This window comes from Helobdella robusta (assembly GCF_000326865.2).
Source record: "Helobdella robusta unplaced genomic scaffold HELROscaffold_65, whole genome shotgun sequence".
Classification (NCBI taxonomy): Eukaryota; Metazoa; Annelida; class Clitellata; order Rhynchobdellida; family Glossiphoniidae; genus Helobdella; species Helobdella robusta.
The window spans coordinates 291,720-303,216 of NW_008705364.1; the positions used below are offsets into that span (position 1 = coordinate 291,720).

The 11,497-nt window shown below is 34.9% G+C and overlaps 4 protein-coding genes across 4 annotated transcripts in view; 2 read left to right on the forward strand and 2 right to left on the reverse strand.

The window, feature by feature from the left end:
* The window catches only part of HELRODRAFT_194040 (hypothetical protein), a 3,004-nt gene extending 1,156 nt beyond the window's left edge, over positions 1-1,848 (forward strand). The window contains exons 4-7 of the mRNA XM_009030124.1: positions 228-297; positions 448-537; positions 762-887; positions 1,096-1,848. Of these exons, the coding sequence (XP_009028372.1) occupies positions 228-297; positions 448-537; positions 762-887; positions 1,096-1,761 (952 nt within the window). The 3' untranslated portion in view covers positions 1,762-1,848. The remainder of the gene's footprint in view (positions 1-227; positions 298-447; positions 538-761; positions 888-1,095) is intronic.
* HELRODRAFT_157857 (hypothetical protein) lies at positions 1,842-3,743 on the reverse strand (the record flags this gene model as incomplete). Its single annotated transcript, XM_009030125.1, has 6 exons — positions 1,842-1,883; positions 2,036-2,200; positions 2,328-2,506; positions 2,804-2,973; positions 3,351-3,502; positions 3,654-3,743. The coding sequence occupies 6 exons, from the start codon at positions 3,741-3,743 to the stop codon at positions 1,842-1,844; spliced, it is 798 nt and encodes a 265-aa protein (XP_009028373.1).
* Positions 3,744-4,540: 797 nt separating this feature from the next.
* On the forward strand, positions 4,541-9,942 carry HELRODRAFT_194041 (hypothetical protein; the record flags this gene model as incomplete). The annotated part of the gene is made up of 8 exons (XM_009030126.1): positions 4,541-4,700; positions 4,904-5,041; positions 5,462-5,511; positions 5,727-5,793; positions 6,032-6,207; positions 6,300-6,603; positions 6,695-7,275; positions 7,458-9,942. 8 exons carry the CDS (start codon positions 4,541-4,543, stop codon positions 9,636-9,638), a joined length of 3,657 nt encoding a protein of 1,218 aa, XP_009028374.1. The 3' UTR covers positions 9,639-9,942.
* Positions 9,943-10,485: 543 nt separating this feature from the next.
* HELRODRAFT_194042 (hypothetical protein) overlaps positions 10,486-11,497 on the reverse strand; it is a gene marked incomplete at its 5' end in the record, with an annotated part of 9,129 nt that continues 8,117 nt past the window's right edge. Inside the window, one exon of the mRNA XM_009030127.1 lies at positions 10,486-11,024. The remainder of the gene's footprint in view (positions 11,025-11,497) is intronic.

Sequence of the window (11,497 nt, forward strand, 5' to 3'; positions counted from 1 at the left end):
GTGTTTGCTTGTGTGTGTCTCTCTGTTTGTATGTTTGTTTGTGTGTGTGTGTATGTGTATGTTTGTTTGTATGTGTGTTTGGGTGTTTATTTGTTAGGTTGTTCTTTTGCATATGTGAAAATGTTTGTATGAATGTATGTACATCAATGAGTGTTGAATGTTAACATGTTGTCCAAATCCTGATACTTTATTAATTGTAAAAATCTATTTTTTTATTATTTCTAAAGAGTCTACAGCACGATGTTAGGCAAGAAGTGCAGTATGAAGCCACTCCTTCAATACCTTAAAGAAAATAATGTAAGTTCAGAGGAGGGCCATAAAAACCATTTAAATTATGATCTATTATAATGATAATAATTATGATAATATAATATATTATAATATTATAACAATAAAGGATTGTGCATGATATTTGTGTAAATGCCTTGTACGTATAAACCATTTTAGATCACTAATGTATGTACAACTGAATTCTGTCAAGGCCATACAATGAGGTGGGGTCTAGCCTGGTCATGTGACTCCAACATCCAATTAGCTGTCAGCTTATTATTATTATTATTAGTAGTAGTAGTAGTAGTTGTAGTATTAGTTGCAGTAGCCATGTTGTGTATATTGGTGTTGTTATACTTCGGTTGATTGTGTATATGTTGTGTGTGTGTACGTGTGTGTATGTGTTGTGTGTGTGTATTTATGTGCGTGTATGTGTGTTTTCATTCTAATTGTTATTAATTATTATTACAATTGTAATTATTATCATTCAGAAATTGATGAAATCTCCCAAAAAGCATATACAGCCATTGTGTATTAAGCTGGAATCGTCGAAACACATTGAGAAGTCTATGGGGGAATGGCAGTTTTTTATAGAGGGAATGTTTAATGATCTGAAGGTCATTTCATCAATCAATCAATCATTAATTGTTCATTAATTTATTCATTCATTTCATTTAGATTAACCATCTTGCTTATTCATTTTATTCAATCAATAAGTCAATCGCTGGTGTAAATCAATCAGTCATTCGTTTTATTCATTCATTCATTCAATCTTTTTCATTCGTTCACTCATTCATTCCTTCATTCATTCACTCAATCATTCAGGTTGAATTCTTCGAAAGGCGGACAGACGCATTCAAATGCGAGAAAATATCCTGGATAGTCACAGCCTTCGAGAATACATGGTCCCACCAAAGATCAAAAAGAAGAAGAGAGATGATGGGTGTGAAAAAGATAGAGGGAGAGAAGATAGAGATGATGAGTGGGAGAGAGAGAACGAGTGAACATAAGATGATGATGATGGCAGAGAGGAGACTGAATCAAGCCAACGACGATCATAATGATAATGCTAATGATAGAGTTAAAACGAATCGAAAAAATGTTGACGACGGAGATACCGACGATGGTGACGCTGATGGTGAAGAACCAACTGGCAAGAAATTAAAATTGGATGTTAACGTCTTGAGTGACGACACTACAGCTGCTGCAGATGCTACTACCGCTGCTGCTGCTACTACTAATGATAATGTTAATAATAATAAAGCTGTTCTCCTTGATAATAATAGTAATGATAACGGTACCAGTGAAAATAATATTAATAATAATAACAATAATAATAACAATAACCAGTTTATTATACAGTTTATTTTAAACTTATTGAACGATGGAAAGCATAAAAGCATTCAGTTTGAATGGCTGGCTGGCTCCTGCAGGGACCTCATGCACCAGTTCTATCAATACGTCGTTAATTTCATCTCAAAATTCAATTGAAATATTTTTCCCGGATTTCGTTCAATTGTTTTAAACAGAATAATTAATTTGTTAGTATATTGAAAAAAGAAAAATATTTTTCAATTTTGTTTCTTCGGAGCAATTATTCCTTCTAGCTGAACCTGGAAGGATATATCAGTTGGATAAATGTATGCGTGTGTGTGAACGGTGGTGATTAACATAAAGCATCGACACTTAACATCGACACTTTCTACTTTGTTCTCATCGTCATCATAGTCGTCGTCATCACTATCACGGTCGTCATCATCATAACCTTTAACTGCTGATTGATCTTTTTAAGGAACTGAACTTCATCCGAATGTTTCTTCTCTTCTAGATGCTTCTGTTCCTGGTATCTCCTCTCCGTCTGCTCACATCTCGCTTTCTCTTCAGCAACCTGCCTCTCTAATTCAGCCTTCTCTCGAGTTAAATCTTCTATCTGCGTGCGTAAGTATGTGTAGGTACTTTGTGTGTGTATGTATGTGTGGGCATTTGAGTTTCGCGCCGTATTCACAACATCCTCGCTGATCAGTTCCTCATGGCGTGACAGTCACGATGGTAACAACCTGTTTGATCATATCAACTTTTCCTTGCTCCGACTGCAGACACTTTCTCATTCCAAAGGCCACGCTACTCTCGTACAGGACTTGATATGCATCTAGAGTCAGTCGTATTTCATCACGCACTCGTAATAACAGGAGACCACGTTCGGCGCAGTTTATTGTCACCTGACGGATCAACTCGTCTGCAGATAGTGTGTGTGTTCGTTTGTTTGTGTCTGTCTGTGTGTGTCTTTGTATGTGTTTTTTCAATTCGACCATTGCAACTTAACATGTCGCAACCATACATTGACAAATAAATTTATTCAACAAAAAAACATAAAGATAAAACACGACCGATATACTGATGATTAAAAAAATTAGGGACAGCTACATTTAACGAATTAATTAACAAATTTATAAGTAAAGAATAATTTTAATATAGTAATTAGTTAATAAATATCACAATTAGCAAGAACAACAAAATTTGCGAACCGACGTACCGAAACATTGGGAGTAGAGTTCTCGCCTAACCGGACAGATCCCGGTTTCCCTGGCTTGCCTCTGTTGGAGCTTCTTGTCCAACAATTCCTGAATATTTACCACATCCGAACGTGTCGCCGGAGTGCTCGAGACATGCTGTATCCATTGCTGTTCGTTCGCTATCCATTCTCTGGCAGTTTGTGTTAATCTAGTTCATTCAATCATTCGTTCGTTCATTCATCCATCCGTTCGCTCGTTTCTTCAGTCATGCTAGTGCAATGTTTAACAAAATATTCTATATATATACAAAGTAGAGAAATAAATAACCTTCACAATGATATAAAATTTTCACATGTCCGATGTCAAATTAATTTAAAAACTTAAAAATTTTAGTAGTGCCTGATAGATATTATTTCTGTATTGACCTATTTCATTGCAGCTCAGTATGCTCATTACAACAACCATTTTTCATTAATCCTTTCATTCAATCCTACTAACATAAAATTCAATTTCCACACAATACGCACACACACGCGCGCACACGTACACGCGCACACACAGGAAAACCTTGGCGGCAACATGGCATTCAGTATATCCTGAGTCTTCTGTATAGAAGAATCATCAGGAACATTATTTCTGCCTCCAGATGTCGGAGATGGAGATGGCGACGTTACTAAACTATCGAACAGAGGCGAGTTTGATGATCTTTTTTGACTTTTCTGAGGTTTATAGGTGTGTGTTTGTGTGTGTATAATATAATATATTTTCATTGTTTGTATATGTTTGCATGAATGTGTGAAATGAATGGGTAGATGAATTATGTATATATGTATGTGAGTGTGCATGTAACATAATAATTATAAATTATACCTTTTCAATCTTCTTGTTCGTTTCCAGGTTATTCTTGCTTATTGATATGGGATTGTCATATCGAACTAATGTATCGCCCATTGGAATCATGATGACGGATAAATCGGAGAATATATTTAATTTTTAAATACAAATATTAAATTTTGAAAAATTTATTTATAAGAATTTAGCCATAAAACTAAAAAATTGATTTTATATTTTTTAATTCGTGTAAAACTTTCGCGTGGAGTAAATTGAAGAATTGATTGCCATGGAAATATGCCGAGCACCTGTATTTGCGTTATCCTATATTATACTTCGAGATTTCGTTACTTATTAAAATTTTATAATTTATGCCTTTTTAATACATTATATGAAAGTCTAACTTTTAATTTCTAGTAAACCGAATTAATACAATGTATCTTTAATACTTTTACAAATTGCGTTATCTGTCCATACTTTTAATTTCTTTGTTATATAAACTGACAGTTTGTTTTAAATGTATTTATTTCACCATAAAAATTTCTTAATTTTGATTTTAAAAAGGATAATTTTTATTTATTAAATGTTAGTATTATATTAAACAGATATTTAATTAATATTTTTAATTAAAAGTTTTTTAAATATCGTATAAGAAATTATAAGAAATACAAATTAGGATTAGTTGTCTCCGGAATTAGTAAGATGGGGCCGAGGCATATTTGAAACGATCAGACACGATCGGAAAATTACATATCATTTACATCTTTTTTCAAAGTTATATAAAATAGAATAAATTAACAACGGAATTTAATTTTATACTTCTAATTTTAATTTTAAAAGAATTCTCTAGTTCAAGTCTCAACAACTGAAGACAAATTACTAATCTAGGATCAAATTAGTTGAAAATTGGTGAAATCTCAAGAAAAATGGCGACAATTAAGTTGTTAGATGAGTCACTAGTTGAGAGTAAATTCTCTGGGGCCAAGGCCACACAGGATAGCATACAGGCTGTGGCTCTCTGGATGCTCAATCAAAAACTACAGTGTGATCAGATTGTTGGTATGTGGCTTAAAGTCTTAAAAACAAGTTAGTGTCAATTGGATTTGAGTTTTGTATTTTTTTTATATTTGTTTAACTTTAATCTTAATAATTAGTAGCTTCATTTAATAACTAACTAAATGATTTGTCATTTCAATTGTTTTACCTATATTTTCATTTTGTTCTCATTTCTGACTACATGCACTCACTCATATACAATTCATACAAACATACATCATACCTCCCCACAGCTAAAATAGAACGTAGACTTACATTATTCTATATCTGCAATGAGATTGTTCAGACCTGTAGAAGAAATCATGCTCTAGTTTATAAAGATGCATTTAAAGAGGTGCTCAAGGATGCTGCCCTACTTGTTCGGTATGTTTGTATGTATGTTTGTATGTATGTATGTTTGTATGTATGTATGAATATGTGCTTGCCTTTATTTTTGTTAGTTTTCTATGTATGCATGTATAGAACAGATGTATTCATCTATATATGTATGCTTATTTGTTATTGAGTTATGTTACTAACTTCACGCACATACACACACATATACACGCACATACACGCACACACACACATATGCACGTACATACACAGGGACAAGTCCATCAGTCAAAGTGTGGAGAGAATATTCAAGATTTGGGATGAGAGATGTATTTATGAGAAAGAGTTTGTTGATATGCTGCTATCTCTACTGAGTATGTTTTTTCTCTTTTTTATTTTTTTCATTGTTTGTTTATTTATGTATTTATTCATATATTTATTTATTTATTCCATTATTTTTACAATTAAAATTTCAGACAACACAACTGTGGAAGCGTCTAAAAGTAAACTTCTATCAGAGTTTAAGGTTAGAAATTTTTTTTAAATGTGAATTAATCAATCAGCCAATCAATCTATCAGTCAATTAATTAATCAATTAATCAGCTATTCATTGAACCAGCCAACCAATCAGTCAACCAATCACTCAATCTATCACTGAACCAACTGACCAATCGCAATTAGATACAGTGCCTACAAGACACATTGACCTCGTTCAACGAATTTGAAGACCACCTCGAGCAGAAGAGGAAAAAGTTGACCACTTTCAACGCCGACATCAACATGCAACAGATCTCTAAACTCATCAAAGGTTAATTAATTAATTAATTAATTAATTAATCAGGGTTGGATAATTAACTTGGTCACTGTGTTAAATGTGTCAGGTAATTAGTAATTATGTGGCTTATGACTGGATTAAACATTTAACTAGTTAATCGTTTAACTGTTAATCAATCTATACAGTCTACTAATCTCAATTGGTTAAAATGATTTATTCAAGGGTATGTTTATTTTCATACTCATTTACTTTTTTACTATTGCCACGAAAGATCGGCAGCAAGGCAAGCAGTACATCCATCAAATCGAAGACAACCACGAAAGCCTCTCACAGTACATCGAGGGCGGCCAGACACTAATCACAGATCGAGTCGCTTTAATTGACCAGCTAGAATGCGCCATGTTGTACTATAGTGATCAGTATAAAGATGCCAGGATTGTTACTAATGTTAGTTTCCGTTGTCGTTTGGCTGGTGTTTGATGTTGTTGCTTGTTGATGGTGTATTAAAAACTGTTAACTAATCACCTTCCAAAACATAGGCATACAAACACTTCAGCGGTAGAGTGAAAGCAATAAAGAAAAAACTGGATGAGCAAATAAAAATCCTTCCTCCTCCCATGAGTCCTTTGGGATCGCCTTGCTCCTCACCACCTGTTCCGGATTTTATTCCCCCATTACCACCCGATACAGCAACTACTACAGCAGCTGCTACAGCAGCCACGACAGCAGCTACGACAGCAGCTGTTGGTAGCTGCAGTAAGGATGATATGGAGTTAGTAGATATGGACGTCTCAGATGGGGAAACTGAGAATGATAATAATGGTAGTGCTGCTGCTAAAACTGGTGAGTGATTTACTTTCTAAAGTACGGCATCTAAATTAATGTTTAAATGTAAAAAGTCTTGAAAACTCAACAAATACCACAAAAAATACAGTAGCAGCAGCAGTAGTAGCAGCAGTAACGACGGCGTCTTCATCGACGTCAGCGACAGCACTTCGAGATGAGCTGAACACCCTACAACATCAGCAGCATCTTATACATCAGTTATTCTACCAACAACAACAACCACCTCCACCACAACAGCAGCAACGATTGCAACATCAACAGCAGCAGCTGTCATTCATAGGCGGCTTCAGAAACTTGAACACATTCACCGACCCACTTTTACTGAAAATTAACCCTAATTTGGGGGCGCACTTCTCCGAGATCACCCCGACGCACCATCTCGCCCCTTTCCTACCCCCACCACCCCCTCCCGATGACGATGATGACGTCACGGTCGCAAACGGCAATGGTAGGACCAAAGAATCAACAGTCGGTAATGGCATGGATGTTAAAATTAATTCCACGAAAGCTGCTATCAACCCTGTCATTAATGATAATCTTAATACTGGTAGTATTGTTACTGCTTGTAATAGTAGTGATAACCATACTACTACTACTACTAACAATAATAATCATAATAATAATGACAATAATAATAATAATAATAGTGAAACTATTGCTACTAAAAAGGTATGCGTTTTTTTATTTTTTTGTCGGTAGGGTGATGATGACGTTGCTGATAGCGATGATGACGGTGCTTGTTTCATCGAAGAGATGGTGGTGATAATGATGATGCTTGTTTTCATTGTAAGGTGTTGTTGTTATTATTATAAATAGGATGATGACGACGTTTGTGTATTTCGCTTTACCAGGTTCTACTGCCATCACCCCAGATGACGTCAGCAGCAGCAGCTTGCACCATTGCCACGTCATCGTCTACGTCATCATCGTCTACGTCATCATCGTTATCACTAGCAACGTCATCATCATCATCATCATTACTACCACCCCCACTTCCTCCTATATTGTTGACATTGTCATCGTCATCTCTGTCGTCATTATCCCCGTTCCCATCATCATCAGCCACGTCGGCTTCATCATCAGCGTCGTCGTCGTCATCATCTGCAGCAGCAGCATCATCATCATCATCATCGCTATCGTCATCATCATCAGCATCATCCGTGAATTTAGATCCAATGTCACTGTTGAAAAAATTCCTGGCACATAATCAAACTACTGAGGCCGTTCAGCAACGAAATGACTATTGTGTTAGTGATGCTAGCAACACCGAAGTGATGCCTTCAAATGCTAAATTACCCAATATTCTGGGTCAAGTCAAGAATAATACTGACCCAATTAACTCCTTAGTTCATGATGAAAACAATAGTTGTCGTGATGACCATGATGGGGTGATGGTGAGCAGATCGAAATTGTCAGATGTCCTTGGCCAGCCCATGAACAATACTAATCTAATAAATACCTTTATAAATAATAATAATAACAATACCAACAACAACAATAATAATAATAATGATGTGTTTGCCAGTAATGTTAGCAATGATGTACTGGCTACCTCTAAATTATTAAGCTTATTTGATCAGTATAAGAATAATAATAACTTAAGTAGCAGTTTTTTGAGTAGTAATAATAATAATAATAATAAAATCAGTAATGATAATAGTTATATTAATAATTCTGCTGCTGCTGCTACAGTTACCACTTTGAGCAACTTTACTGACGGCAATACTACTCTACCTCCACCTGTTATTAATAATGTTAGTTGTGGGGCCGGCCGTAGCAGTACTAATAAATCGTTAAGTGGTATAGTCGTTGAACCTTCCTTGATTTCAAAGGTTACAAAGTTGAAGCCAGATGTCTTTGATGTCTTGAAGAATATTCTAGATTCTACGAAAAAATTAAATAACAACAACAATAATAATATTAACAATAGTAGTAATAGTAGTAGTAATAATAATAATAATAATAATAGTGCAAGGAATCATCAACTTTCTGAAGCCAAAGTGTACAACGCTGTCAGCAGTCTGGGAAGAGGAAGTAGTTTTAAAGATTACGACAATGACGTCACCGCCGATGATTATGGCGGTCGCAGCGATGATAGTTACGACGATCGCCCGTACGCGCCTAGAGCTGTTACCTTTGATTACGGACACAATAGCAAAGTCGCCCATAGTAATAATAATAATGATAATGTGGGTGGAGATAATGATGAGGATGATAATAGCGGCTTTGTTTATCATAATAATGATAATATTTTTGATAATTTTAATAATGATGATGATGACAACGGTTTGGATGACTGCGATGGACAGGAGGAGGAGGGGGTGAACATCTCACCCCCTAAGGTCGTCCCGCCCGGTGGCCCACTCTTCGCGCCGAAGTTATTTTTAGAAATGTATTTAAAGAATAAGCAGGCACCCGATAGTGATGGCGATGTCGCTTGTGACGCTACTGCAGATGAAGAAAATGATGACGCCGGTGATGACGATGATTACAATCCAGTTGAAAAGAAACCCAAAATGTTTGTCGGCGATTCACAGCAAGTTATCGGTGAAGATAACAAGAATGATGACGATGATGAGAATTATGAAGGTGACGATGTGGCCAATGATGAGGGTGTAGAAGTGGCTGATGACATGCACCTGAACGATGGAGATGGCATCTTGCAAAATATTCCTGCCTATCACTTCCCGAACGATGACTTCATCGCCAACTGCAACAACAACGTCATCACGCGACCAAACCTTCCCGTACAACAACGCCAGCGATTCAATCACCGGCCGCCATTTGTCAACTGCTCAAGTAGGCCTCCTTTCTCTCCAAATGAACAAATGCCTGGCAGGATGATGATGAGGCCCAACTTTCCTAACTTCCTTCGCGGACGTGGACCCCAGAGGCCGCCATTTTTTCCTCCCAGGGGTGGTCCAATGATGAGGGAAAGGTTTGTGACGGCCCCTTTCTTTAATGGCAGGCCGAGGTTTCCAAGGGAACAGTTGTCACGTGGGCTTCCGCCCAGAAGATTCTTTCCAAGATAATGATTTTTATAAATTTAAAAATATCATTCAAAATGCTTTTTTTATGCGATTGGATTGTTTATTTTTTAAAGTCGTTTTGTTTTCTGATGTTTGTATTGTTTGTATGTTCATCTGTTCGGATGTGAACCCGTTCGCGGTGATTCAATTCTTATCATTTCATACGTTTGTATATATGGCGTTCCTCTGTTCATAACTCTCTCCTCCGAATTCTTGACAGTTTCTGAACGGTTATTTTAAAGATTCTTGTTAATTATTTTTTGAGAAGATTTGAAATATACTATTTAATTAAAATGGCGCATATTTTCATCATAAATCGCATCGGAGTTTCGGCATTTTGCTAAGCAGATTAAGTATAAACTGTACTCTCTATCTATCATAGTTTTTCCGATCCAGATTCGCCGGTTTTGAAGTCTTGAAATGATTATTAATCTCTAAAAAAGTTATTTAGAAGATTAAATATTTGAAAAAATGTGGTTTATGAGTATTTTGGCGATGTCTGTGGACCCCGAAATAACCGAGGTATTTTGTTAGAAGTAAATTCGTAAAAATTGATTTAAATAAAAGATACAAGGACATATTATTTGGACTCTGTTGTCGGTGCATTTGATTATATGATCGACTAATTATCTCAATTTGAGAGCGAATTATCTAATTATCTCACTTTGAGAACATGGAATCTAAGAAATAGACCGTGGTCCAATAGGTAAGATTTCAGATTTTGTTGATACAAATTTGATTAAAAATTTTCTTGTATCACCGGTCCGTGTATATCATACCAATACATATTTCATTCAAAATGTTCGAAATTTTTAATTCGGTCGTTTTAGTTGCTTGAAACACAGATAAATATCAGTTTGTTTTTATTTCGTTTTGTTGTTCAACCTGTACAAACACACATATATAAAAAGTACGTAATGTCATTTTTAATATATATATATATATATATACGTGTTGTTTATGACACTATCACAATAAAAATGTTTATTAATGTATGTTTGTTATTATATGTAGTAGAGCTGAACTATATTGAAGAATTATACGTTAAACTTTATTGAAAGTTTTTTATTTTTTGACAATATAATAACCACAATAATAATTGCTTGGGTCTAAAAATAATAGTAATATTTCTAAAAACGAAAGAAACAAATCTTCTACATATCAATTCCTCACAAGACACATCTCACCTCAGACAAAAGTTTAAAAATACATTCCCTTATTTATTTAAAGACAAAACTGAATTTATAAACAAAAATTTACAAATAAATAATTAGACGAAACAAAACTAACTAGTTAAACACGTAGCTTCATCCAGATAATGTTTTTCAAATATCTGGTATTGTATACTTTTTACAAACACAGACACCAACACACACATACATACATACACACCAACACACATACATACACACTCATACTTACATTATATATATATATATATATATATATAAATATATATATATATATATGTTGGTAATAGACCATCATTTTTACAATATTCTATAAATTCTACCGAATGTTTGGCGTTAATATGTTTGTAGTTCGTTTTTTCGATTTTTCTCGCTAAAGTTTTTTGGTGAACGTTTAGTTTATTAAAATTCAAAATAAACTTATTTTTCGAATTCATGCTGCAAATAAGGCCATATTTCGATTCCGAATGAATCATCATCAGTGCTCCTTGCTGTATATAAAGAGAAATATTGACTTTGTCAAGATGAACTTTGACGTTGTAAAAATTAATACTTCCAACCCGGCGCTTAACCAACAACGAAAACAAAGAAGTAATAAAAACTAGCATCGTAAATAGTGACAAAGAAGAATATGATGCTATCGATGAAGAGAAGGAGACCAAAGAAGATGCC